Source organism: Ptiloglossa arizonensis, chromosome 3 (genome assembly GCF_051014685.1).
Source record: "Ptiloglossa arizonensis isolate GNS036 chromosome 3, iyPtiAriz1_principal, whole genome shotgun sequence".
Lineage (NCBI taxonomy): Eukaryota > Metazoa > Arthropoda > Insecta > Hymenoptera > Colletidae > Ptiloglossa > Ptiloglossa arizonensis.
The window spans coordinates 10,682,731-10,708,017 of NC_135050.1; the positions used below are offsets into that span (position 1 = coordinate 10,682,731).

At 35.0% G+C, this 25,287-nt stretch overlaps 4 protein-coding genes across 11 annotated transcripts; 2 read left to right on the plus strand and 2 right to left on the minus strand.

The window, feature by feature from the left end:
* Window positions 1-953: 953 nt before the first annotated feature.
* LOC143145075 (uncharacterized) lies at window positions 954-15,653 on the minus strand. 4 transcript variants are annotated; one of them, XM_076308101.1, is made up of 4 exons: window positions 15,022-15,116; window positions 13,073-13,210; window positions 12,335-12,407; window positions 954-1,231 (listed from the first exon to the last, which is right to left on the minus strand). In XM_076308101.1, the coding sequence occupies exons 2-4, from the start codon at window positions 13,141-13,143 to the stop codon at window positions 1,100-1,102; spliced, it is 276 nt and encodes a 91-aa protein (XP_076164216.1). In that variant the 5' UTR covers window positions 13,144-13,210; window positions 15,022-15,116; the 3' UTR covers window positions 954-1,099. The 4 variants fall into 4 exon arrangements, with proteins under 4 accessions (XP_076164216.1, XP_076164215.1, XP_076164213.1 ...); XM_076308100.1 differs by lacking the exon at window positions 15,022-15,116 and adding an exon at window positions 13,685-13,814; XM_076308098.1 differs by lacking the exons at window positions 954-1,231; window positions 13,073-13,210; window positions 15,022-15,116 and adding an exon at window positions 15,286-15,653 and having other exon boundaries at window positions 10,446-12,407.
* Window positions 2,791-6,854, minus strand: LOC143145072 (juvenile hormone esterase-like). Its single transcript, XM_076308092.1, has 7 exons — window positions 6,585-6,854; window positions 5,733-5,871; window positions 5,256-5,592; window positions 4,567-4,932; window positions 4,159-4,328; window positions 3,273-3,592; window positions 2,791-3,159 (listed from the first exon to the last, which is right to left on the minus strand). The coding sequence occupies exons 1-7, from the start codon at window positions 6,758-6,760 to the stop codon at window positions 2,973-2,975; spliced, it is 1,695 nt and encodes a 564-aa protein (XP_076164207.1). The 5' UTR covers window positions 6,761-6,854; the 3' UTR covers window positions 2,791-2,972.
* LOC143145074 (uncharacterized) lies at window positions 7,745-15,334 on the plus strand. Of its 3 annotated transcripts, XM_076308097.1 has the most exons (4): window positions 7,745-7,869; window positions 8,047-8,133; window positions 8,249-8,611; window positions 15,210-15,334. In XM_076308097.1, exons 3-4 carry the CDS (start codon window positions 8,365-8,367, stop codon window positions 15,248-15,250), a joined length of 288 nt encoding a protein of 95 aa, XP_076164212.1. In that variant the 5' UTR covers window positions 7,745-7,869; window positions 8,047-8,133; window positions 8,249-8,364; the 3' UTR covers window positions 15,251-15,334. The 3 variants fall into 3 exon arrangements, with proteins under 3 accessions (XP_076164212.1, XP_076164211.1, XP_076164210.1); XM_076308096.1 differs by lacking the exon at window positions 15,210-15,334 and having other exon boundaries at window positions 8,249-11,337; XM_076308095.1 differs by lacking the exons at window positions 7,745-7,869; window positions 8,047-8,133; window positions 8,249-8,611 and adding an exon at window positions 8,729-11,740 and having other exon boundaries at window positions 15,210-15,331.
* LOC143145073 (popeye domain-containing protein 3) lies at window positions 15,383-22,285 on the plus strand. 3 transcript variants are annotated; one of them, XM_076308094.1, is made up of 8 exons: window positions 15,383-15,517; window positions 15,595-15,654; window positions 15,737-15,871; window positions 16,334-16,515; window positions 16,821-17,060; window positions 17,250-17,402; window positions 17,786-17,930; window positions 18,391-22,285. In XM_076308094.1, the coding sequence occupies exons 2-8, from the start codon at window positions 15,600-15,602 to the stop codon at window positions 18,561-18,563; spliced, it is 1,083 nt and encodes a 360-aa protein (XP_076164209.1). In that variant the 5' UTR covers window positions 15,383-15,517; window positions 15,595-15,599; the 3' UTR covers window positions 18,564-22,285. The 3 variants fall into 3 exon arrangements, 2 of the variants coding, with proteins under 2 accessions (XP_076164209.1, XP_076164208.1); XR_012991598.1 differs by having other exon boundaries at window positions 15,515-15,654; window positions 18,391-18,695; window positions 18,873-22,285; XM_076308093.1 differs by having other exon boundaries at window positions 15,515-15,654.
* Window positions 22,286-25,287: the final 3,002 nt, after the last annotated feature.

The following is a 25,287-nucleotide window of genomic DNA, read 5'->3' on the forward strand; positions in this document are numbered from 1 at the left end:
TGTGTTTGATACAGCAGTGAGAATGCATATTGGAGTACATGCATGTAAAATATATTGTATAATAGTACTATCAAAATTTCCCTAATTACGTGTATTACGCTATGTATTACAGAAATAGTTCTTTTTTCATAAATCTAATATTGTAGTGGTAACTTTACTTAATTAATTCTAAATAGCAAAATTAAGATTCCAACTTTCTTTCATTATTAAATCTAAAGAACAATATTTGATAAGGAAGATGTATTTTAAGAAAAATGTAAAGTTCGTCCTGTATGTAGATGTACACTATGCATTCATACGATGATCAAAATCCAAAGGACAGTTAATATCATTCCGTACTAATTATTATTAAAGTTATGGATTAAATAAAATTAGACGATGAAAAAGTATATGACAAAAATATATTACTAATTATTATTATCTTCCAATATGACCCTCGTTCATAATACTTTACTTTTCTATTTACTTTCGATTGTTAAGTCTACACTTACAACAGCTGTGTCAAGCTATCGTCAAAAATACTGAATAAAGTATCACCGAATAATATTCTGCAGTAACATTGACACTTAAAAAATAAAACACTGTAGTTTAAGTATATACACTTAACACTGCCGTTCTTTAAAACGAAGTTCCCTTTCATTATAAACAATTTTAATTCCGTTCTTAATATCCAGCCAAGTGCATCATTACGAAAAGATGATTTTCCCACTTATTATTATGTATCTTACCAACGGTACCAAAAAACAAGATGACAGGTTGTTATATCAAAATCTGTCACGATAAACACTGTTTGTCAGCGTTATTGTTGAGCAATACATTCTAAAACACGATTCGCCGAATCACTGATCCGTAACATTCATATATTTAATCTCGAACGCGATTGGTCGAATCACTGATCCGTAACATACATATATTTAATCTCGAACGTGATTGGTCGAATCACTTATCCGGAACGTGATCTCGACCGTGACGAGGGGTATATAAACCCCAAATTTTTCATTGAGCCATTATTCGCGTTCTTGCGAGCACAGAAACAACATGGAGTACTTCAAGTCCTTTCTTTGCGCTATTGGATTGCTGGCGCCTGCCAAGGTGGATTTCATTCCTGAACTACCTTTGGAGGTATCCCAGTTGATTCTGCGTAAGTTGGATCCCGAATCTCTGTTGTGTGCCGCGCAGGTGTCAAGAAAGTGGCTTGGTGTTTGTGCATCTGACAAGAAACTGAGGAGAACTGCAAGACGTCATAGGCGACGTACGGTAAGTAAAAGGAGGAGAGAGTTTCTAGGAGAAGATGTGCCAAGACAGACGAGGATGGAGACAAGAAGACAAGTGCGTGAAAGAAAGTGTGTACCCAGTGTTGTGCCTTGTGCTAGGTTAGAAGCGGAAGTGGTGTTTGGAAGAGTGCCCAGGTACCCACCGAGGTATGTTAAGGTAAGACATTCTTTAGGTTTAAGATCTAGTAGATGTATTAGAATGTAATATAATCATTAGGACCTAGTAGCTGTTACTATCTGTACAGTTAATAATAATTGCATAGGTATTGTATGACGCCCAGTCAAATTTCATTGTACTGGAACGTATATTAGTTTATTTAGAATGTAATCAAAATGATCGAAAGTAAACACTTTCATTTTTGACACAAAATTTTTTGGCTTCGTTAACATAAGGAAAAACGAGTTAAGAGATTTTGAAAAAAAAATAAAATTAAAATTTCTCAAAAATACTCCACAGCGTCGCTTCATTTTGGAATTTCAAAGTGAAGCTTTGAGAGTATATTTTTAAACAATTAAACATTTGCAAAATTTAAATAAAAGTTTTCCTATTTCGTTTCAATCTTCCACCGTAATTAAGCCTCTTAATGAAACTTCTCCACATCTATGGAAGTATGATGTACTCCATACTCCAGGAGTATGGAATTTTACTTGCAAAATATGATTGACCATATCAGCGTTAACAATTGTTAATTAATTGCTCCCAAACCCGATCGGAGACGTTAAATTTTAATCGTGTAGTAAATAATTTCGTATGTCGAGACATTTACTATGATCTAAGAATCCCTGAATTTGCACTAGTGATGCACCATTTATGTACCCTCTAGCAATCAGGAGTTAGTATGCAGGTTACTGATGGTTCCATTGCAGCATGTTGTCGGGATGAATCTGCGCTTTGCAGTGTGCTAAGATAGATTTCATAGTAGAACTTCCGCTTGAGTAATCGCAGTTAATTTTATGCAAGTTGGATCCTGAATGTGTAATACGCTCTACGCAAGTATGTATCAGGAAAATGGTTAGAGTGGACACACTGAGATATACCTTGTGCCATGTTCAAAGCAAAACGTTGATTAGAAAGGTTGGTGTATATACTTTCGAAATAATCTAATAGCGATTTAGGTAAAATGTACCGAAGGTGAAAAATCTACTAAATTTTTCAAAATGTAGTATAATATATTCTACTATACCACGCTTCATAGAAAATATTATTTCAATTTTGAACGAAATCCAGCACGATGTTCTTCACTAACATATTACTTCAACACATCTATTACAGTAAATTAGACATTTTTCTGACAGTTCTGTACACTAAATTCGCTATTTGAAGGGATAGTAGAATATTATTGAGTACACGATAGCATTGCATATACTGAAAATGTAATCAGTAGGTTTTTTAAAATATCGTTGGAAAAAGTGCATAAAACGTGCGATTATAATAGTACGTAGTTGCAAAATAGTGCAAACAATTACGGACAATATTTTCGGTTGCCTTAGCTAAGTTTTAAATAAGACACAGTACTTTAAATCCATGCTTCCTTTTATTAATGTATACTTAGTATAAATGCATTCCAATACAAGGGATATTTACAAATAATTGTTTTTTTTTTAAAATAGCCTTTTTTAAAAATAGTTTCATTGCGATCGAAGAAAGAGACCATCTCCGTTAGTTTCCGATATGAGTCATGCTTACGATGCCAACAACTAATCATCGCACGATTTCAAAGAATATCGTGGCACGTTCTCGTACCAAAAGTGCAATCTTGCCTCCTCGAATTCCTTCTGCATCGAGCATTTCGTATCACGACCATTTCCTATCCTGAGCGACCCACCGTCTTTCTCCAACGGTTGCCATATCTTGGGATTCCCCAATTGTCGCGAAACAGGTACACTGAAAATTGGATTCGTTAATTGCAATCACAATACGATTGAAAACATTATCTTACGTTTCTTCGCGAGTAGTTGAAGATTCGAATATCAACGAAGAAGAATTTATTCTCGTACCTAGAAGTGGCAAAGCTGCTCCACAAGTCGCACATTATACCAACCATTTTGATATCCTTCTCGGAGCGTGTAATATTGTATTGTAACCCAATGAATTTCGATGATCGATCGAATAGGTAGAAAAGATCATCACCACGAGCGATACCGTTCTTTCCCAATTCACCTCCAATTGGTATCGCTCGACTGAGTTGTCCGCGGAAGCTGAACACGTAGGAATAACACGATGACTTTTGGTTATCGCCACGTATGTAATCCACTAGCTGCGATTGCGAATACGAAGAGATAAGGTCTGTCGTGAACCTCGTAAACTTGAAGATAAACTGAAATAAAGAAGGAAAAACAATGCTTGGAGGGTCAAATTAATTGTAAAGTTTCTTTCGGGCAATGTCTGTGTTAAAAATATTGTCACCATTGCGTCTTGGTGTTATTAAACATTCGTTCGTGCGTAGATCAATTGTTACAAGAATAGTCCAATTTACGATGTACGCGATAATAGAACTTGACACTTAATCAGAATTAATTAATCAGAACAGGTCTGTTCTACATATTTTATATAAAGCATTATTCCAAGGGGAAGTAGAGGACCTATTTAAGGGTATATATGAAAAATATTGTTAAACGTGCACAAGTTCGTAAATTTGGAGAAGTTTGTTCATTCATCCTCCTCTGAGCAAATAGTTTCCATAGAAGAAACTCGGTTATGATTTCTTCCGAGAGAAAAATAACTCTTCTGATCTATCTCAGCGTATCGTTCGAAATATGATCGTAACGGAACATTTGGGTCTTAGAATGTGTTTTCTAGGTAAACGCAAGGTATCGTGCAACGTACGTTCCGAGATAATTCGATTTACACTATAAAATTAATAATATCGCATATTATACTTACCTCCTCCTCGGTATAATGTTCTTTATCACCCAGATAATATTTCTTCATCTTCTTAGACAAATCGTCCAAATTCATCCCCCTTAACGGTTCGTACAGTTCCAACATAATTTTTATCACAACTTCTGTACGTTTCACGCACATTTCGTACAGTTGCTTATTCTTCTTAAGTTCTGTAAATTTCGACGAAAAATTACTACTTTTCGTAGTATTACATTCGATGATAGAAAACGAATTTTGTAGAAGGTGATGCACCAACGATTAAAATCTTAAATATATGTATACGATAAATTGTTCGAAATACCGTGAGAGCCGAATATATAGTGTCTATTGATACAGTGACTTCAAGTGTCTACTCTGTAGTACTACTCTGTGTTTGAAAAGTTTAATAAAAAGGTTTTTCTATCTTACGCCTTGCAAAGTTCGTTCCCTCGTCTACCACAGTTCCTATTATCGTTGGACAATCCTTCATCCTATTGTCTTTGATCAAATTCGCTGGCGTGTCTGTTAAGAGAGCGTTAGGTCCAGCTGGTTCCTTCACTGCCCTCCATGTGAAGCCCAGTGCAATATGCAGCTCATCGAACACAGAAAATGCTTCCTTTACCAATTTGATAGAATCCACTTTACGAAGACACTCAACCAATGACTCGGAAACTGGAGTAGGACAATGAAACTTCGCTGCGATTTTTTTCGGTAATTGGTAATAATTTGGATCACTGGTGAACGCTTGCGGGCTAAGAGCAGTTCCACTCTGAGCGATGACTTTAGTGAACAGATCTGTGATAAATAATTTACATCGAATGAATTATTATCGGTCGACGAATACGTTATTTTTCTCCGATGTTCTATTGACTTTAATTACGGACGAGTTTGACGCAAATCGTACCCAATAGTCTCATTTATCGAATTTGCACATGTATCGAACACCTATGGGCGCTCAGCGCACATAATTAACTTGAACGCTAATTAGTGCCAAACGTAGTGTAAGGATTAAAAATTCTACGCTATTCCTCGAAAATATCTACGATCTTGAATCGGTGGGTCCAAGGAACAGTTCGGATCGTGAACAATTCGTACGTAACGGGGACTATAATACTCACTACTGTATTTTTCTACAAGAGTAAGCAAGTGAACGGTTTCACCGCCAGAACCTTCGCCAAACAGAGTAACTTTCCTCGGGTTGCCGCCAAATTGAAGAATGTTCTCTTGTACCCATTTTAGCCCCATCACCATATCCTTCAAACCCCAATTTCCAGACGCCGCTTTGTCTCCAGTGCTAAGGAATCCCATCATTCCTAACCGATAGTTGATCGTGACTATCACGACTTGTTGGTTCATCAAGAATCCTGGTCCCACCGAGATTTCGCTGCTATTGCCGCGCACGAAATTACCACCGTGCATGTACACCATGACGGGTAACAGAATCTTTGGGTGCATCTGCAGAAGCAAGAAACGCCATTGTAGACGCATTAAACTCGTTAACTCTTCTCGGTTGTATCTCTTTCTATTCCGATGGGACGTTCTCGAAACATAAGCGTAAACAAGCCTCCAAAAACATTTCTACCTAAAAGTCATACCTTCGGAGTGTAGACATTTACGTAAAGACAATCCTCGCTACCTCTCACGACGCCATTATTGATCTGTAGGCATTCGATGTTGTCATTGGTTGCTTTGAGAATATCTTTCCACGGTTTTTTTGGAGCTGGATCGCGGAATCTGTCATTTTTACAGAACGTTTTAGTACTCAGATTCCTTATAGATACCGATTGTTGTAGCCGTGAATACGCGACAAGGTTCAAAAATTCTTTGTTCAACGAAGGAAACGAAAATTGTTCATCTTTGTTTTCAAAATTGACTAATACAATGGTCTAATCTCATCTGAATCTTTTCGATGCAAAAGTTAAATGTCGAAAGTAGCTAATAATTAGCCAAAACTGAATAAGGTTTCTAAAGCTAGGCTCTCACAATTCTATAAAATTGTACACGTTTGTCACGAATTTGTTCTGAAAGAAAATCTCGGTTTGTCAGTTTCCATAGAAATTAAACCTTATGAACGTTGCGGGAACTAAATTTCAGGAGAATCTGCAACGTTTTGATTCCCGTACCGGTTTAAGTCGATTCTAATGAATACTTCACCGAGAGATAGTTTGGTGCGAAATCTTGGCACAGTATATTTGACTTTCTAAGGATAACTAAGACTCAAAAAGAATATGCATGTTAAAAATCGGAGTACAGTTAAACGATTAAAAATATTCGTCGGAGTAGATACTCCGAAAATTTTGCAAATTCACGAAAGTTTTGTAACGATATCGATATACAACTTCGTTTCTTTCTTTAAAGAGTAAAAGTGCAACGGTGCAATACGATCGTGAAGTATAGTGATTAGTTTAGAGAAAATAAACGAATTTCTGGTACATATAGACACAAACCTGTAATGTTTAGTGGGTGGTTCTGCGTAAGGGATACCTTTGAACGCCCAAAAGGATTTACCCTCGCTTGATTTCTCTTTTACACCGCTTACAAAACCTTGCCGCGTTTTGACTTCGCAGAGATAAATCTCTTGGATACATAATACCCCAATGAATAAGAAGAGTAAATTTTTCATCGTTATTGTTCAAATCGTACGTGTATATGTTGAAAAACGAGTCGTCAAGCGTTCCAAGCAGTTGTCACCACTTTATGTTTCTCAGCACTCCTAACTCCATTTTTGGTCAAATTGTTTCGCTTTTATAGGGACTTAGTGACGGAAGGCATTGCAATAGAGTAGAGATATTTACCCGCTACAAGGTTAAATAAGTATTTATGGATATCTCACTTGACAAATAAGTGGTTGTCATGGAAATTATATGTATAATCATTCCTAAAGTATAGTAATTAAGTTTGTCAGTATTTTTTCTGTTTTCTCTCTTCGTTTTTAATTTTCGGTTACGGGCTGCAATAAAGATATGAAAATGATAGACTTGGTTAGTCGATAATTGTGAAGCGCGAAATCATAAGAATCTAACGATAAAGAATTATAAGAAGATATTCTAGGATTTATAAGTATATCGCGAGATAACAATCAGATAAAATCAGTTGTGATTCATATTTGAGTATGTAAAACAGATTATCAAATTTTTCATTGTAAAATTACTTTGTTTTGTACATTTCTTTGTTAGCGATGTAAAGTATATCAGAATAATGTAAAATGATCATGGTTAAGATCAGACTGCTCATTTAAATAATAATTTTCTTATTTTGATTCTAACAGAATTCTTCCATTCGTTTTCAAAAACTATCTAATTTTTATAGAACGATACATATTTATAAAGATATTTTTATAAAGATAAAGATATTTCTATATATAGATATAGATGTAAATAGACATACATACGTGCAAATATACTTAATTTTATATTGTTTATTCTGAACGAGCCGAAGTGAGTTATCTCATCGCCGAAGATAAAAATAATGACAATTCGAATGTAAAGCGAAAACGATTAGCGAAAGATACAGCCGAAGCGTTGTATTGTGATAAACTCGGATAATATATTTTATTTGTAAGTAAAACAAGGGACACAATGTTACTACCAGACTAACTGTTTATTTCTTTCAGTCGTTTCGTCATATTAGTTTCGAGTAATTTTTATTTTAGACAGAAGTAGTAAACCCATGAACAGAAAATGAATGTAAAACGTATTATGTGGTAAAACATATTTCTCCATAAAAATTATGGTATGTATATATAACTATCAGAAATTGACATTTAATTCTCGATTGCGTATGTTTGCTTTCGATTAAAATGCAATTAAACAAGAAATTTGCCCTAGATATAAACGGAAATAGTAAACATAAATTTACGAATATCGTGTAATCTAATACAACCACTGCATAATACTATAATATTTACAGATACATGGTTGACATCCGTTTCAACACAAATTCAACCGATTAATTATTTCCATAACTCCATAAATTATAATACTATATAAACAAGGAGTACGTACACTTTACAAAATATAATTGACCAAATCACTGCTAGCAAACGTTAATTAATTGCCCCCAAACGCGATTGGTCTAATCACTAATTCGGAACATTGATTAATTCCCCTAGAACCTGATTAGCTGAAACATTGATTCGAAACGCGATCCTCACCGTGACAATGGATCTAAAAACCCGAAAACTTTCAAGGAATCTATTATTCGTGACCTGGACACTACAGTGATAACATGGTGTTCTTCAAATCCTTTCTTCGCGTAATTGGACTGCTCGAGATTGCAAAGGTGGATTTCATCTCCGAACTACCGTTGAAAGTGTCGCAGTTGATTCTACACAAATTGGATCCTGAATCTCTGTTGTGCGCTGCGCAAGTGTCACAAAAGTGGCTGAACGTTTGCAGCTACGACAAGAGTCTACGTCAATTTGCTAGACACCATAAGCGACACAACGAGAAGCGAATGAGGAAAGCTTTTCTAGGTAAGGGTTTCTCGAACATACGAGAATGGTTGCATCGAGTTAGCTGCGCGACAAAACGAGGGTGTACAGAGATATGCCACGTGTTAGATTCCAAGTTATATAATATATCCCCATTTGAATAAGGTTTTCATTTTGTATTTAAAGTTTTTTAACCAATTGCGTTAATAGAAAAATCAGTGGCAAACAGTATTTAGAGACATGAAGCTTTGATAATTAATTGAATAATTTAAATTATATTTAAATTAATTTAGACGAATCTCGACAGAATCCTTTTCTCTTAATGGTTCTCGAAATAGATATATAACATAGAGCGATGTATCAATCCGCGGATTAACACAAGTAATCCCCGATTTACTATTCACTTTCAAGTACCTACTTGGAAGTGTACGAGCTTTTAAGAGCAGAATATATCGATGATCGAGATGAATAATGTATCGATAATGAATGGATCCATTTTAGCGTGTTGTCGGTTCGAACACGAGCATTGCATCCTGAACTTTTACTTTTCGAAAATAATATAATATCGTAATAGAAATGTGATTGAATAATTCGCATTGAGTAAGAAATTAAAATGGATGCCTTCTTAAACACTTTTCATGGACCTTCAGCTAAAAAGCTTCTTTTAATATTTTATTATTATTAAACGCGTCTCTTAATTCTAGAGCACCAAGAAACGAGGGTTCCATTATGAATTTAATTTTCGAGCCTTTTCAAACATTTGCATACGTATCTACATATGCATATTTCTGAAATATATTTTTCCATAAAGAGATGTTAATTCATTGAAAAAATACGTCAGCCTTCAATGAAGAACAAACAGTTTTGTCATATTTTGTATAACACTTATTTAATAATAGCACCTCTTTAATTTATGTAAAGCATCATCATTCATATCAATCAATTTATATAGTACGATTATTTCGTACTTAAACCTTTGTTTGATTTCATTTTGCTTCTGTGAAAAATAATGGAAGATTTTGGAGAAGTTTTATTTCGACATCAAGTAATGAGAACTTTTTAAATACTATCCAGTATAAGTGAAATTCTTGTCATAATATTTTAAATGAATTTCAAAAAGGCTCGTGCGAGTTCGCGAATTTTTGTTATATTTTCGTTTGTGCATTGCTTTAGTAAACAATGAAAAAAATATCAAGCTGTTTCAATTGAATAAAAACGATTGAAACTAATAATTGAACTTGATTAATTACATTTTTAAATTATATATAAAGAATAAGAATTTAATTCCACGCTAGAGAGATTGTAAAAAATTTTCATTTATTGAGGGTTCGTTAGAAAGTAAAATACGAGAAATGTTGCCCTAAATACACAGTCTGTACCAGTGAATAATTTTTTCTTTACTTGCATTCTACGGATAATAAAATAGTCTATATATCGATGATAATTTACAATGAATATGATTTTGCTTGTGTAAATTTTTGTATTCAAAGACTTATTATACAGGGGAACCACAGGTGTTGTGTCAAAAAAATGAAATACGGTAAACGATAGTTCTTTTGATAGTATCATTTCCGTTTTTTCATGGTCGCTTGAAAAAAATAGTTTACTTAATCTTACTTTGCCCATGTAACTACATAATAACCCGAGCATTGGTAAAAAAAAAAGAAAACAACACCATTTAATCAACGAAGTGATAACGATAAGTTATTTACTTAGAATATTAATATGGAAATGCAATTATTTGCTTAACGTGTATTTCGGGCCAAATCCGAATCAGATGTTTCTCGTCCAACGTAATAATTAACACGTATCGCACGTTAAATTAATCTTGTACGACCGATCGATAAGGATCAATGAAATTGCACGCAACTTACAACGACACAATTTATTCAAATTTAATACAATACAATGTAAGTAAAACATGCGATAAGAATAATAAAGGTAGATGACTTTTAAATAAGTGAATTAAAGCTAAAGATCTACGAAGATAGGTGGTTAACAAAGATCTCTCAAGGAAGAAATCTGAGGGTGATCTCGTTAGCTTCTATGTCTATGCTTATTAGCTAATATCTGATAGCTTCTAATTGATGGAGGAGTGGGGAACTAATAGGTTGTTCTAAAGAAACGTCAGGAAATGCAAGTGAAGATTATAAACGGGATATGAGATATGAAAATGTTATTATATTAATTGCAACATAACACACATTCATTGTAATAATTTAGAAAAAGTAATTACGTAATTATAAATGAAATAATTAATCTAGGAATTTATAGAGTAACTATGCTGTGCTGTAGGTACTTTCATAGATGATTCGACTTACAATCATGGAATGTAACATTATCGTTGTCGCCAGGTACAATTTAACGAATCGCTAGATAATATAATCTGTAGATTTAAAGCATTTTTCTTCGTGTGTTGCAAACATTAATTACAGAGAAGTTGATCTCTTTCTAAAGGACGTTGCTTTATATGTATATATTTCACCATCGAGATTTATACATATGTACATAATTCTAATCATTGTATTTTACTTACAAAAAATAAATACATTTGATATTGCACTACGCAGAAAAGTAGTTGTAACAACGTTCAGCAAGAATGACCACGTTATTATTTAAGAACTTACTGTTCCGTGCGAATGACTACATTTATTCGTCCTCGAATGTGATTGGCTGATTCACTGGTCCGGAACGTGATCTCGACCGTGACGAGGGGTATATAAACCCCCAAATTTTCAGGAGTCCATCATTCGCGTTCTTGCGAGTACAGTGAGCAACATGGAGTACTTCAAGTCCTTTCTTTGCGCTATTGGATTGCTGGCGCCTACCAAGGTGGATGTCATTTCTGAACTACCTTTGGAGGTATCCCAGTTAATTCTGCGTAAGTTGGATCCTGAATCTCTGTTGTGCGCTGCGCAGGTGTCAAGAAAGTGGCTAGGTGTTTGTGCATCTGACAAGAAACTGAGGAGAACTGCAAGACGTCATAGGCGACGCACGGTAAGTAAAAGGAGGAGAGAGTTTCTAGGAGAAGATGTGCCAAGACAGACGAGGATGGAGACAAGAAGACAAGTGCGTGAAAGAAAGTGTGTACCCAGTGTTGTGCCTTGTGCTAGGTTAGAAGCGGAAGTGGTGTTTGGAAGAGTGCCCAGGTACCCACCGAGGTATGATAAGGTGAGACATTCTTTAGGTTTAAGATCTACTAGATGTATTAGAATGTAATATAATCATTAGAACTTAGTAGCTGTTACTATCTGTACAGTTAATAATAATTGCATAGGTATTGTATGACGCCCAGTCAAATTTCATTGTGCTGGTACGTATCTTAGTTTATTTAGAATGTAATCAAAATGATCGAAAGTAAACACTTTCATTTTTGACACAAAATTTCTTGGCTTCGTTAACATAAGAAAAAACGAGTCAAGAGATTTTGAAAAAAAAATAAAATTAAAATTTCTCAAAAATACTCCACAGCGTCGCTTCATTTTGGAATTCCAAAGTAAAGCTTTGAGAGTATATGTTTAAATAATTTCAAAATTTAAACAAAAATTTTTTATTTTTTTTCAATTTTTCACCCTCTCAATGAAACTTCTCCAAGTCTACTGGAGTAGATGTAGAGTGATACTGTTTTGTATTTCTAATCAAATCTTTGCAATAAAATCTCTCAGAATTTATTTCACCTTGTGTTCCTAACTTATTAAATAGTGAATTACATAGGTGTAAGATTATTCTTAACCATATATAGATATAAAATACATTTACTTATACCTTCAGAGTGTGCCTGCAATCTTCGTGTACCATGAGGGTGTTTGGTTGTTTCTCTGGAATTACACTTCTGAATCTGCAAATGATGTAACATGTTACTACACAAATTCTATTGAAACAGTAGCTTATGTAGTTTTATGTTGCATAAAAATTAATATCAGTCACTTTACATTCTTTTGACTCTTCCTGTGCTTTGAAATGATTTTATCAAATATTTTAAATCAGTGTAATTTTTTCTCTCACAATTTCAACACACTCTATTTTTCTTTCATAAGAAACCTTGAAGAAAGTGAACAAATAAAAGATTGTATAATAAAAGTACTTCGCTAGTCTGTGTAAACACTTCAGCATAATTAATGCCATACAAACTTTGAGTATTTGTAAATATTATAATAATTATCTAGCATCTCAACATAAGAGTTGATGTAATCGATTGGTGCGTTAACGCACCAAAGCGATGTGTGCTTTCGTTCGACTACACTTTCAAGGTCTGCGGGTAAAAAATGTCTCCAATATGTAGAACAAAATTTTTTTTAACTTTATAATAAAGCAAGTGGACTAAGGTAATACAATAGCATTTGGTTGTAGCTATTGTGGTAGTTTTAATTATGAACAAAATAATATACTACGAGGATGTAACGAAACGAGAAATACCAGTAATGCGCTAAGGTTAAACGGTAAGACATAAGTAATATTAAATTGTAATTTTACAATTTTGTAAATGATCCAATGAAAGAATACCTGGGATAGTCTATCTGATGGACTTGCGTAAAGTACTTCCTTGAGGGATGATTACTTTCTGCTGCTACCATTTTAATGTCACTCGCACTAGCATTGTGTACTTGATCCAATTTTGAGAAAAACTGCCGTTGAAATATACTGGAAGAAGAATTAGATGAAGAGTGTTCTTCATAAAACTCAGCTAAACATTATAGGGTTGCAGGATACTCTTTCAAAGACGCGTTAGAAATACTTAGTCTTCTGAAAGGCCAGCCCTACAATTACTATTCATCGAATATTTCATATTAGTTAATGATTAATACAGTGAAATAAAAATAAAGCTAACGAACGTCTTGAGCGATAAAAGTATACTACGCTTACATCGGAAGAGTTTCAGTAATTGAACAGAATAAGTCGACACTGAAACAAATTGTAATAATTATACATCTTCGAAGTGTTTTTCAGTAGCTTACTACTTGTCTCACATGCAGAGTGATTCAAAACTATAGGCACACACGTTGTTGATGAGGTTCGTGAAAAATATAGAAACTCCTCGTTATTCAGAAGTTTGCAAATTAATTCTATTTTGGAAGAATGTAGTTCTTCGTAGTGTGATAAGCACAGAAAATGTACGTTTATTCCTTCTCGTACGCGTGATTGCTCGATCACCGATCCGGAACGTACACCTATCCCTTCGCGAACGTGATTGGCCGAGTCATTGACCCGGAACGTGCACCCAACCGTGACGAGGGGTATATGAACCCCCAAATTTTTCATGGAGCCATTATTCGCGTTCTTGCGGGCATAGCAACAACATGGAGTACTTCAAGTCCTTTCTTTGCGCTATTGGATTGCTGGCGCCTGCCAAGGTGGATTTCATTTCTGAACTACCTTTGGAGGTATCCCAGTTAATTCTGCGTAAGTTGGATCCTGAATCTCTGTTGTGTGCTGCACAGGTGTCAAGAAAGTGGCTTGGTGTTTGTGCATCTGACAAGAAACTGAGGAGAACTGCAAGACGTCATAGGCGACGCACGGTAAGTAAAAGGAGGAGAGAGTTTCTTGGAGAAGATGTGCCAAGACAGACGAGGATGGAGACAAGAAGACAAGTGCGTGAAAGAAAGTGTATACTCAGTGTTGTGCCTTGTGCTAGGTTAGAAGCGGCAGTAGTGTTTGGAAGAGTTCCCAGGAACCTATCAAGATCTATTAAGGTTAGATCTCCTTTAGATTTAAGATCTAGTAGATGTATTAGATTGTAATATAATCATTAGGATATAGCAGCTGCTACAATCTGTATAGTTAATAATAATTATATATTTAGCGTATGACACACAGTTAAATGTCATTGGGCTGGAACTGTAACATACCTTAATTTACTTAAAATATAATAAAAATAGTATTGATATACTTGCTAGCCAAATGCTGGACTTGGTAAATCTTGTTGCTGGTTTGTGGATGCTTTTTTTTTACAAATGTTTAACATCGTGTATATAATAAACGAAACGTAATTAAACATTACTTCAATTACTACAAACAGAAATAAATGTAAAATATAATCAATGTTACAACTAATATTATATAAGATAGAATTAAATTTCAATGTAGTTTATTATAATTTGTTGACTGCTGAGTTAAAATTCTCAGATGACAAACACGTTTGATGTACCATACAATTAAAACTATATTTCTGTCGCAGTTTCATTGCAACTTTTTTGAAAAAATTTTCTAAACATTTCGAAGCATGCACTACCTTTCCACGAGAATGAAACAAAGAAGGTAAACTGTAATTCTCGCTATTAAATGGAACCATAATATTCAACTGAGGTAAAATAACACGATTAATCTATCACAACACGAACGTAACGTAACAGATAGAAGATATGAATAATATTCATTGTCAAACATGATTGATGAAAACACTGATCCGTAGCACTCAACTATCATAAAATCTACATAAGAACTGCACTTTATACCCTTATGAAATTACTGTCGTTAGATCTTTTTTCGCTGCACACAATTGGGCTGCTAGAGTCTTTCAAGGCAGATTTCGTCTCTGATCTACCATTGGAAGTATCGCAGCTAATTTTACATTGTATCCTAAATTTCTTTCGTGCCTTGGACAAGTAAGACAAAAGTATCTAGACATTTGGGTTTCTGACAGGTACCTACAGCAATCTGAAAAATGTCACAAGCAATGCATAGAGAGCAAAATGAAGAGTGTCTAAAAAATTATTCACCTGTGCTGAGAAAGATAGACGTGCCAATATGATCTCGTGAACCGATAAAGGTAGCCATGGATGCGTGTTAGGTTCGAAGCTGCCGCCGCACTTGCAACCACTGTGGGACTCTACATCACCAACATGGATGAGAATCGATTCTGAACGGTGGCGCAGGCGCCCGAGATGTATAGCATACGCCGCGCCCCTAGACAGGGACGATAGCACTGATAAATTCGACCAAAACAAACCAGTGAGCATGAACATTAAGTAGCTTTTAGGGTACCGTTCTTTCTTTCCCCTTTATATCAACCATCAATACCGGTCTAGTCAACATGAGCCCTGGTCTTGGAAACGATCCCCTTCCTTCGTACAATATCACTGCACTAGGTAAACCACAGTCAGAATAATCTTACTTGGTCTCTGCATGTTGTCATTGCATAATTTTTATCAATTGCCTCGCTACCGACAGGGAACACGGCGCTATGTTTGTGGCAGCAACCGCAGCATATACTGTTCCAGCTAGCGAACTTTTGCTTCGCTTTGTCATACTCGGCACCCTCCTCGAGGAAAGGAATACTATTTATGCACTCGGTCCTGATAATTGGTAAGTTGTTCGGTGATCAGCGCGTTTATTGTATCTGTATTAAATTGTTCGTACAGTACGATACGATTTACGTCTACTCGTCCCTTTAATTGGGCCTATATGCACGAATTTTCTACGCAGCTAAGATTCAAGAAGCATGATCTTGAACATTGTTCAATGCAACTTCGAACTGTCGTAACTCGAAAGGAACGCAAGGATTTTTGCGTATAAATTCGTTCGAATTTTCAATTAACGAAATCCATTTATTCTACATCGGGCCACTTTAAGGAAGTGTTTGCTTGTCTGCTTTCTTTCCTCCTTATTAGGAGTTGTATTACAGAGAAATAATTTCTCTGTTCAAGGTGTCTTTAAGTATTACGAAATTTGATCTAGTTTGGATCGATGTCGCGATTAAATTTCGCACGTGTGTGAACGAATTCTTATTGTCCTTTAGTACGAATAAAATAATGTTTCTTTTTCGAGGATTTATGCTGTTGTCTGGTTGGGCATGGCACGTTATATGTGCGCCGGATGTATTCTCCTGGAACTTCAGTTTCTTAGTGTTGAACATCGGGCAATTGGTTTACATCGTCTATCAGATGAGACCTGTTCGATTCGATCCTGAATTGGAGGAGGCGTACCATACCCTTTTCTATCCGTTTAAAGTAAGTGTTTCGAAACAGTGATCGACTCTACCATTTTTGTTACATATGCCGTAGAGGCGGTACCCTTCGCGTTAGCGCCAAGTATCCAGGCTGATACAAAAACGAAAAAAAGAGTAATAAGAAAAATCATGTTCTATTTCTTAAAATTTTGCACTTTAAATAAATATTGAGTTACGCATGGATCATTGAGCGTTTTTACAATACATTATATGCAAAAAAAAAAGAAAAATACCGGAAAACGAACAAATGCAAACCAACGTATCTGATTCTTTGCGTGTTAATTACTTTCTTTGTCGCCAAAATAGGTATCCAGGCTGCAGTTCAAAAGACTGGTGTCTCCGGAATTTGCATCGATAATGTCACTGCACGCTGGCGAGGCCTATGCCATGCAAAACTTAACCCGAACCGACAGATTGGGGTTGTTACTCAGCGGTAAAGTGAACGTTCTCAGCGATTCGAATTTCTTGCATCCAATACTACCCTGCGAGTTTCTGGACTCGCCAGAATTCGAAAGTTCCAGAGCATCCGTCGACGACAAGTTTAAGGTAAATATATGATAATTTGTGTTTCTCGAAATTAGTAATGTCAAGAGTGTGTATCGGAAACATCTTGTCTATACGCAAAATTTCTATAATTCTTTGAAGTTTGCTTGAAATTTTCCCAGACGTTTTTATCAATTACCACGTTTGGAATATTATTTTGCTTTAGATAGATGTAATTTGCGTTTGCTTCAGGTATCGATTGTTGCTGCAAGCTCGTGCAGATATTTATATTGGCAAAGAACCGCGTTGGAATATCTTCTTGTCAAGGAGGCGTATCTCGCTACAGTTTTAACAACATTGGTCGCGAGGGACATAGCCACGAAATTGTATGCTATGAACAATAAGGTAATCCTTTAATACCGTGAAATTAAACTTTTAATCGTATTTCTTCGATTTCATTATCTAACATCAAGTTTTCATTAAAGTTCTGCATTTTGTGAAATTAAACACTAAATATTCAATTATTCGGTGGGAATTATTAAACAAATAAGTCTACTTTATTGTACACTTAATGCGACGATCGTATAATTATATCGTCGATTTATATTCAATTGAATAAAACTAGTCGAAATGTCCAACAACTTCAATTCGTTGAATAATTAAAGAACTATCAATTACTATATAACACGATCGATTAATAAGTAGTAAAAATATTTCTTTCATTGTTTAATTCAACGAATATTATTTCAAATCAAAAATTTAGATTTTAACTCCACGTGTGTGGTCAGATTGTTACAGATAAAGGTTCACACTTGGATATAAGACTTCCTACTATTAGTGCAGGATTAAGTATAAGCGGTGAATACAGAAGTCCGAGGGCATCCAGGCAAGCATTGATACGTAGGAAAGAGTCCTCCTTGTCTTCCAACAACGGTAGTGTATATAATTATTACACACAACATTTGTATTTTCTTCAACATACAAGACTATTTCTTAAAATAACCTTCACGTTACGTCGTATTATTCGTTGCATCATACTTGTTCGTAATTTCCTTTATCTGAGAGAGGCTGATACAAAAACGAAAAAAAAAATAATAAGAAGTATCATGTTCAATTTCCAAAATTTTCCACTTTAAATAAATATTGAGTTACGCATGGATCATTGAGCGTTTTTACAATACATTATATGTAAAAAAAAAAAAAAAAATACCGAAAAACGAACAAATGCCAACCAGCGTTCACGAGTAACTTGTTGTATTTATAATATAAGGTTATTGATATAAAACTGAATCGAAGCAAATATGCATTGTACGCCGTAGGGTAAATACTAAATGTCAGTTCGTCGATAGCATTTATCAAACACTTAAACTAACTTCTGCAATATTTGCTTCAGTGTCCACCAATCTGAAAGATCGTCCGGTGAATAATCTCTCGAAAAAAGGAGCACCGAATATGGAACCTCTACCGGAAATGCCCTCTTGCGACGATTTGGCCTCCAGTGGCGTTGAAAGCTGGCTGGACTCCTCCAGCAAATACCACAGCTGTGAGATCGTGGACGATGACTAGCAGGAGGCCTCGCTGACGCCTGACACTTTTTACGAAGGTGATAGCGACTAGTGTCGGCGTTGGCAATATGCTTTTGCATATTGAAGAAGACTGCATATTTTAACCGGACGATATAAAATCGCAATGCTTTCGGTAAGAGAGAACTTGGTTCTTAAAAATTACTCGAAACTGTTACGAAAGACTGATGATTGCATCGTCGTACACGTGGATGACTTTCAAAGTCCAGTGTATCTGTGCAATGAAACATATATATATATATATATATATATCTGATTGCTCACCATGTCGACATCTTTTTGCCGATTATAGTGCTACAGAAAGATTGTCAGACTGTGTCCTCGCGTGGAAGCACGATGTGAGTAATGTTAAACCCGAAAGTGACAAAATAGTATTTATTCGTTAAGATCTCGAAGGACCTATACGCTAAGAAATCATCGTTTTTCTCACCATTCCTGATTCACGGCTGCCCGAAGAAGACGAGAGCGAGATGGAACAAAGAAAGGAAACTGTCGCTCGAAAGCGTGTCTTCTCTACGTTACAAGCTCGTCTCGCCGAATAAATACTGCAAAGAATGCTGTCGCTTTTGGTAACACGCTTTGTTGAACGAACATAGAATTTGCATAGGTAGAATGCTTTTTCGAAGAGTGTGGTAAGCCTACGTGGATTGTTATTTAAGGCACGTACTGTACGTAATGTTAGACGATTTCTTCTTCAGTTTAAGGTTTTTATACTAGTCCTTCCGGTGCTGGATTATTTTTATTATTAGAGGTAATTAATATTGTTAAGTAGGCTCACTGTTCGTAAGCAATGTGATGTCATATTTGACACGAGTTTGTCAAGTTTTCGTAAAAGAATAACAGTACTAGTGTTATTTCAAAAAACGGACTCTAAATTCCACTTAAATCAACAAAGCTGACGTTTTTATACTTTTCACGTCTCTATTTGTTTGGCGTGTTTGCGTCGCTTTAATTTTGTTTAAAAAAACGAAATTGACTTTATCAGCTACTTAATGTCTCCACTTACAAGATAATCGTTTTCCATGCAATGTTCGCATCTAGGTCGAACAACTGGTGTATCGGTAGGTTTTCTAAAACACTTTAAGCTTCGAAGATAATTACATTGGGCACTTCGTGCGAATCCTTTTGCACATTAATATAAATCAAATCTTCCTTCTCGAGGGTTACGACAAAGAAACATTGGCGAATAATTCACAAAATAATTTATACTTGTCATTTGTACCTGTTACTGGATTTATATTTATTTTATATTTACACTCATTTTATACGTATACTAAGTGAGTTTGCTTTTGCTCCGTCAATTAATAAACACAATTACCATGTGCTATCTATAAGTTTCTAGACTTATAGTAAACATATCTTATTTGAAAATAGTCAACACTTAGCATGCAGAAACGTCTTCTAAGAATCCTAAATAAGAATCCTAAATAAATAGGAATCTTGTATTTCGTAAAATGAATATATATATATATATATAACTGGAGTAGATATCTTTAAGCAAAGACAAATATGTTTTTATTATCGAGAAAATCAATGCAAGATATCAATGTAGACGGAAGTATTTTATTTCGAGAGTATATATCTAGAAAAAATGAAACGATCGATAGCCTAAACTAATGTAGGTACCGTAGGATATGATCAGGAGAATCAACCAGTCACAGTTCAGACATAGGTTCTAAGTAATGGGACTTGCAACGTTCGATAAGTGCACGAGTTGCACGAAGAACAGAACGTATCGAAAACTCAGGTGCAGTGTTCATAAACTTTATTTATAACCATTTCGGCTCGATTTTGAACGAGTTAACTTCCAGGAAAAACGATTTTACTCGACACTGACGCGAATTCGACGAGTAATGACGCGTGAATTCGAAAATCAGTTGTTTCAAAAACGCTGCTAGAAAAATAAAAATACGTATTCACCAGAACGCTGTAGGTTGGAAAAGTGTTCTTGAAGTAATTAAAATTCAAGCACACGAGGCACCGTTTGTCCATTAACAAGGTGTCCTATAAAAGCATGGTTGGCTCGAGGAAAAATCGTCATCTCATAATTGAAAATCGTATATGTGCATTATATCGCGCAGCAAAGTGTGAGCGTCTATAAATTGTTTCGAAAGAGTTCGTTGATAACAGTTTAGACAAGTGCACATATTATTTGAACAAATTTTGTACCATAGAGCATTCGCAGATCACTTTAACGAGCGTTTCATCGTCTCGTGTATATTGTTGTACGCTGTTGGTATTTTTTACGGCAGTTACGTTGAAGTTTTCGTTTATGGATTTGTACGTTGATAGCGTCTCATAGACTGTATTGTACACTTACGCGTACTGCACACGTAGGTAATACGAACTCGTTAGAAAGTAAGTGTTTCAATTAAGATAAGTGATAATCGATACGGGGAATGAATCCAAAGACAAAGTGCTTCGTATTTTATAACGCACATTTATAGGACGCAATTTTATTTTTTGTCATACGATCGTGTGTATCTGTACAAGTTTTAAGGGATATTCTATAAATGTCTGTGAACGGTGTTTTAATATTTAGCGATAAATGAAAACACGGCATTGTAATTAATCTGCGACATGTTAACGACACGTATTTTAAATGTGTCGCTACTTTTTATAATAATGTATTTCTGAGTTACTTTTAGAAGAGAATATTCCTCATACGTTTTCCTCGTGTATTTTATTTTATTATATTTTACACACAAGGGTACGCGTTTGTTAAGGTTTCCAATGTTTTTTACAGATTCGCACGCCGAAAATTGTTACGAGTGTTACTCACTGAGCTTTTTATTTAAAACGATAAGTGTTTTAGAATGATAGTCGTATGTTTGGAATAATCATTGATATGTTTTATCTTAGAATATGTTTAAAGCTGGGTTCACGCCATCCTGCAGGCAACAATATGTCACCAAAGGTAATATCAGGCTGAACAACGACAGATGGTGTAAACACCTCCATGCAATACCCATTGAAACATTTTTCAAAGTATGGTCGACGAACGAATAGCGTGGATCCAACTTAAGAGCAGCAGGGTCTGGTTTGGTGCAAATGCATTGTTAACTTTGCACTGTAACGTCACCAATGGCAATACGAAAGCTCGATCGAACAGATTCGAGATAGTTTATAATATTTAAATACGTGTTTTGTACAGATTTTAATTACTGTTTCCTTGTTAATAAACGATACAATGAACGAGAACGAGTTTACACGAAAATTTGCATTTTACTTGTTCAAACATCATCCACTTTCTGTGGTATTTTACTTGATATTGAAAAGAATGTCGAAGATACTATTGAATTGATGTTCAAGTGATTTTTCCAGAAACTAAGAATTAAAAGTATAAATCTTCTTTCAAATTTGATTAATGTAGCGTTATCGAATTTAAAGTAAAAAGAAGCTATATATAAGGTCGGATGTTAAACAATGGAGTTACGTTACTTAAAATATGCGCTGTGGAATAATTTATTAATGAATATTTTCATACTGGAGCGAGAAAAGGTTTAAAAATGCAGCAGTTTGTCAGATATTATTTCTAGTGATGCGATATCGGTAATTACAAAAAGTTCAAGTGTACATTATTATTGCACGAGAGATAATTTTATCTAATCAAGTTAACTACACGTGTGAATTTTTGTCATCTACCCAATGAGCATTTAAGACATTTCATTTGGATGATAGCCGGTTAATTTCGTTAATGGTTTATTAAATTATACTTGGAACATTCCAAACGAAACAAGTACGAAATGACCCGTGGCTTTCTCTTTTCTTGTTTACCTCTATCGTTTAATTTTTCGATACTCTGACAAGTGAACTCTTTTTAATGACTTATACTTCGTTTCGTTTATTTTAGAATTGTACATAGATGTGTTGCAATATAAGAGCACAAAATTCATATAAAAAAGTCAATAAATGTTTCTGAAGAAAGTAGGCTATAAATGCAAAAGTTGTTAAAAAGTACAGCAGGAAATTTGTTCTCTCGGCAAAAAGAAAATAAGTTACCCATGTTCTAATAAGAGCACATGCGAAAAGTAACAGCATCTTAACGAAATATTCTTGAGTAGAAAATTAATAATTAATATTAATAAAAAACGAAGATAAAGTATTTCTTGTGCAAAAAGTGATAAATATCTTCGAGGAGTGAATTTGTTTAATTGTACATGCGTACAATTTTCTTAATAAAACTTAGCTTAATTTCACGGTATATTTTCCAGTTCGTATGTAAATGGAGAATAGACATGTTCGTTTGCAAATATTTGTTCAGCTCGATGTGATATAAATTTTCAATTTCGAAGTTTGACGGACAAATGATATTTACGTTACATGTTACGTGATCGATGCATCGCGTCAACTATAATAATAAAATTGTACCTGACACATATTAACGGCCAATATTTGATTATGGAGGACCCGACGTTCGTATAGATATAAACACTTAATATGGTAATACGATTCAAAATCCAACGTGCGGTGACGACAGCATGCAAATTTCTGGAAACAACTTTATCCAACGAAATCCTTTGATCTTAATGAAATGCCGCGATGCGTAACCATGTGCACCATATCCGTGTTGTCGTTTTATCGTATGGGTCAACCTTTAGAGAATCAATTAGGTCATTTGTTTTCACTGTCGACAAGGCAAACTGTTGTGACAACAACCATCGGCCATTGTTCTGCGAGCCACTACGATTAGGCATACAAGTCGTCGACCCACATCACGGTGTAGCTTTCGCGAAAACAGCTTCGTGACAAACAACGCTAATCATTGGGATAATTCGACGATTGTGTTCAAGTATTTCGATGCTCGTTTATATTTACAATTATTCGTTTAAGCGCAAGATCTACGAAACCATTCAGAATGCGAAGAAAATTTTACAACGCAATTTGTGGATGTACGATACAGATTACTGAAAATAATTAAAGATGATTACGTTCCTGGTTGAATCCAAAAATTGAGCAAATATCAGAGATAAAGGAACAAATATTTTTCGTCCAATGCAATGACACTAAATATCCATTTTATCGATTGCCTTGGACGAGATCCTTTGAGAAGAAAGTCTTATTATTATTTTGAGCACGAAATATAAATTTGTAGTAGAACCTATTTATACACTGGGTACCTTCGTGAGAAATGACTCACTCAACTTGACAAGCTTATAATTATTTTGATCGCCGTATAAATTTGCAATAACTAAGGCCTTCTAGAACCTGTTGGGACAACAGATAGCTTAACGAGAAATAAAAAATTCATGAATACATCATATTTCAAAAAGAGTGAGAGTAATAATGTTTCGAAAGGTTATCGGGTAATTTAATGTGCCTAATTAAGACGATCGATTATTAAGAATATTTGTAACAAATTTGAGGGACAATTTACCGTTAGATTAAATAATTTATAAATCTCCAAACATTATAAGAAACAAGGGCAATTTAATTCGTGTTTCTGTCTCAAAGAAAATTGAATAATAGATAATAAATGCTAAGAAAATATTGTTGGAATAGTTGTTAAGATTTGTATGGAAACATTTGTACATTATAGAATGTGATGTATCTACCTTCGAAAGTTGTCAAACACGAGAGTTGTTTTTCGAAGTACAAAGATCTTGTCAAAAATGCAATTACACGGTCTGCAATGGCCAAAACGACGGTATTCAACTTATCCTTTTCGAGCTTATTTGGTCAGAGAGTTCAATATCCCAGGAGTCTTTGTTCGATAGAATTGATAAAGGAGGAACAGAGGATGAAGCCGAAATTCAGTGACCTATGATAATATAGTATTCTGATCGTTCCATTTTGAGAAGCCCTCAAAGCATTGTCTCTGAAAAATCAAACTGTGTTATCAGTGATCCTTTGATCGATAACCTGCAAGAAATACTTTATTGAATACTCCAATTACATTTGTTGACTCCGCACAGATTTTTAAATATCGCTAAAATTAATCAAATATTTCTTACCGATAATGAAAATGTTTTTACTCGATCGAAATAATTCATAAATGTACTTTCGACACGTTACACCTAAAAGTGTAGTCATATTATCGTACTTGTTCTTTTCAACCGCAGATCATTATTCTTGACGAAATTTCGATTTCCCTGGAAGTAAGACAGACATTTAAACGTCCATTTAAGGATCAGTTTCTCGCACAGTATGCTCTTGCATAATTATCCGCGTAACCTTTTATGGTAGTTCGTGGCGCAGAAAGAACCGTGAAATTATTGAGCAGGTAAAACGAGTGCAAACAATTTTACGGCGATTACATTTGCGGAACCTGAATTGAATTAATCGTTGTACTCGATCCGCGTATAGATCAAGGCAATCCGATAGATTGGCAAAAGCAAATGTAGAGTAGCAATTAAGATTTGAAGTATTATCTTCTCGCTTAATCCCGCTGGAAGGAGTATTATCTAGTCTAACTCAGCCGGAGAGCCTCGAAATGGCACGGATAGTCGAAACGACCCTGCAGTGTGTAGCGAAAGAAGATTGATCTGACGGCGAAATACTCTGGTCAGGTCATCTGCAAGTCTAATTGCCACCAAGTCCGCCCGAAACGGTCCAATCATTGTGCCTTCGATTTTCCTAGTGTCGAGATCAAATCTGTGGTACCTTGCATATTTTAACATCGATCTGTTTATGTGGAAGTTTCTGTATTTAAATAAATTTCTACAAATATTTAGAAACATTCGCACAATCACTGTACAGGATGTTAC

What these genes read in the sequence shown, in the direction of transcription:
- LOC143145072 (XM_076308092.1), bottom strand. Translation starts at nt 6,760, where the DNA reads ATGAAAAATTTACTCTTCTTATTCATTGGGGTATTATGTATCCAAGAG. An exon ending in TCTTGTAGAAAAATACAGTA is followed by an intron (nt 4,933 to 5,255) that starts GTGAGTATTATA and finishes TATTTATCACAG; the next exon opens with ATCTGTTCACTAAAGTCATC. An exon ending in AACATTATACCGAGGAGGAG is followed by an intron (nt 3,593 to 4,158) that starts GTAAGTATAATA and finishes TCTTTATTTCAG; the next exon opens with TTTATCTTCAAGTTTACGAG.
- LOC143145074 (XM_076308095.1), top strand. Translation starts at nt 11,348, where the DNA reads ATGGAGTACTTCAAGTCCTTTCTTTGCGCTATTGGATTGCTGGCGCCT.
- LOC143145075 (XM_076308098.1), bottom strand. Translation starts at nt 15,531, where the DNA reads ATGTTCATGCTCACTGGTTTGTTTTGGTCGAATTTATCAGTGCTATCG. An exon ending in GTCTATCTTTCTCAGCACAG is followed by an intron (nt 12,408 to 15,285) that starts GTGAATAATTTT and finishes CATCATTTGCAG; the next exon opens with ATTCAGAAGTGTAATTCCAG.
- LOC143145073 (XM_076308094.1), top strand. Translation starts at nt 15,600, where the DNA reads ATGAGCCCTGGTCTTGGAAACGATCCCCTTCCTTCGTACAATATCACT. An exon ending in CCCTTTTCTATCCGTTTAAA is followed by an intron (nt 16,516 to 16,820) that starts GTAAGTGTTTCG and finishes TCGCCAAAATAG; the next exon opens with GTATCCAGGCTGCAGTTCAA. An exon ending in CCGTCGACGACAAGTTTAAG is followed by an intron (nt 17,061 to 17,249) that starts GTAAATATATGA and finishes CGTTTGCTTCAG; the next exon opens with GTATCGATTGTTGCTGCAAG.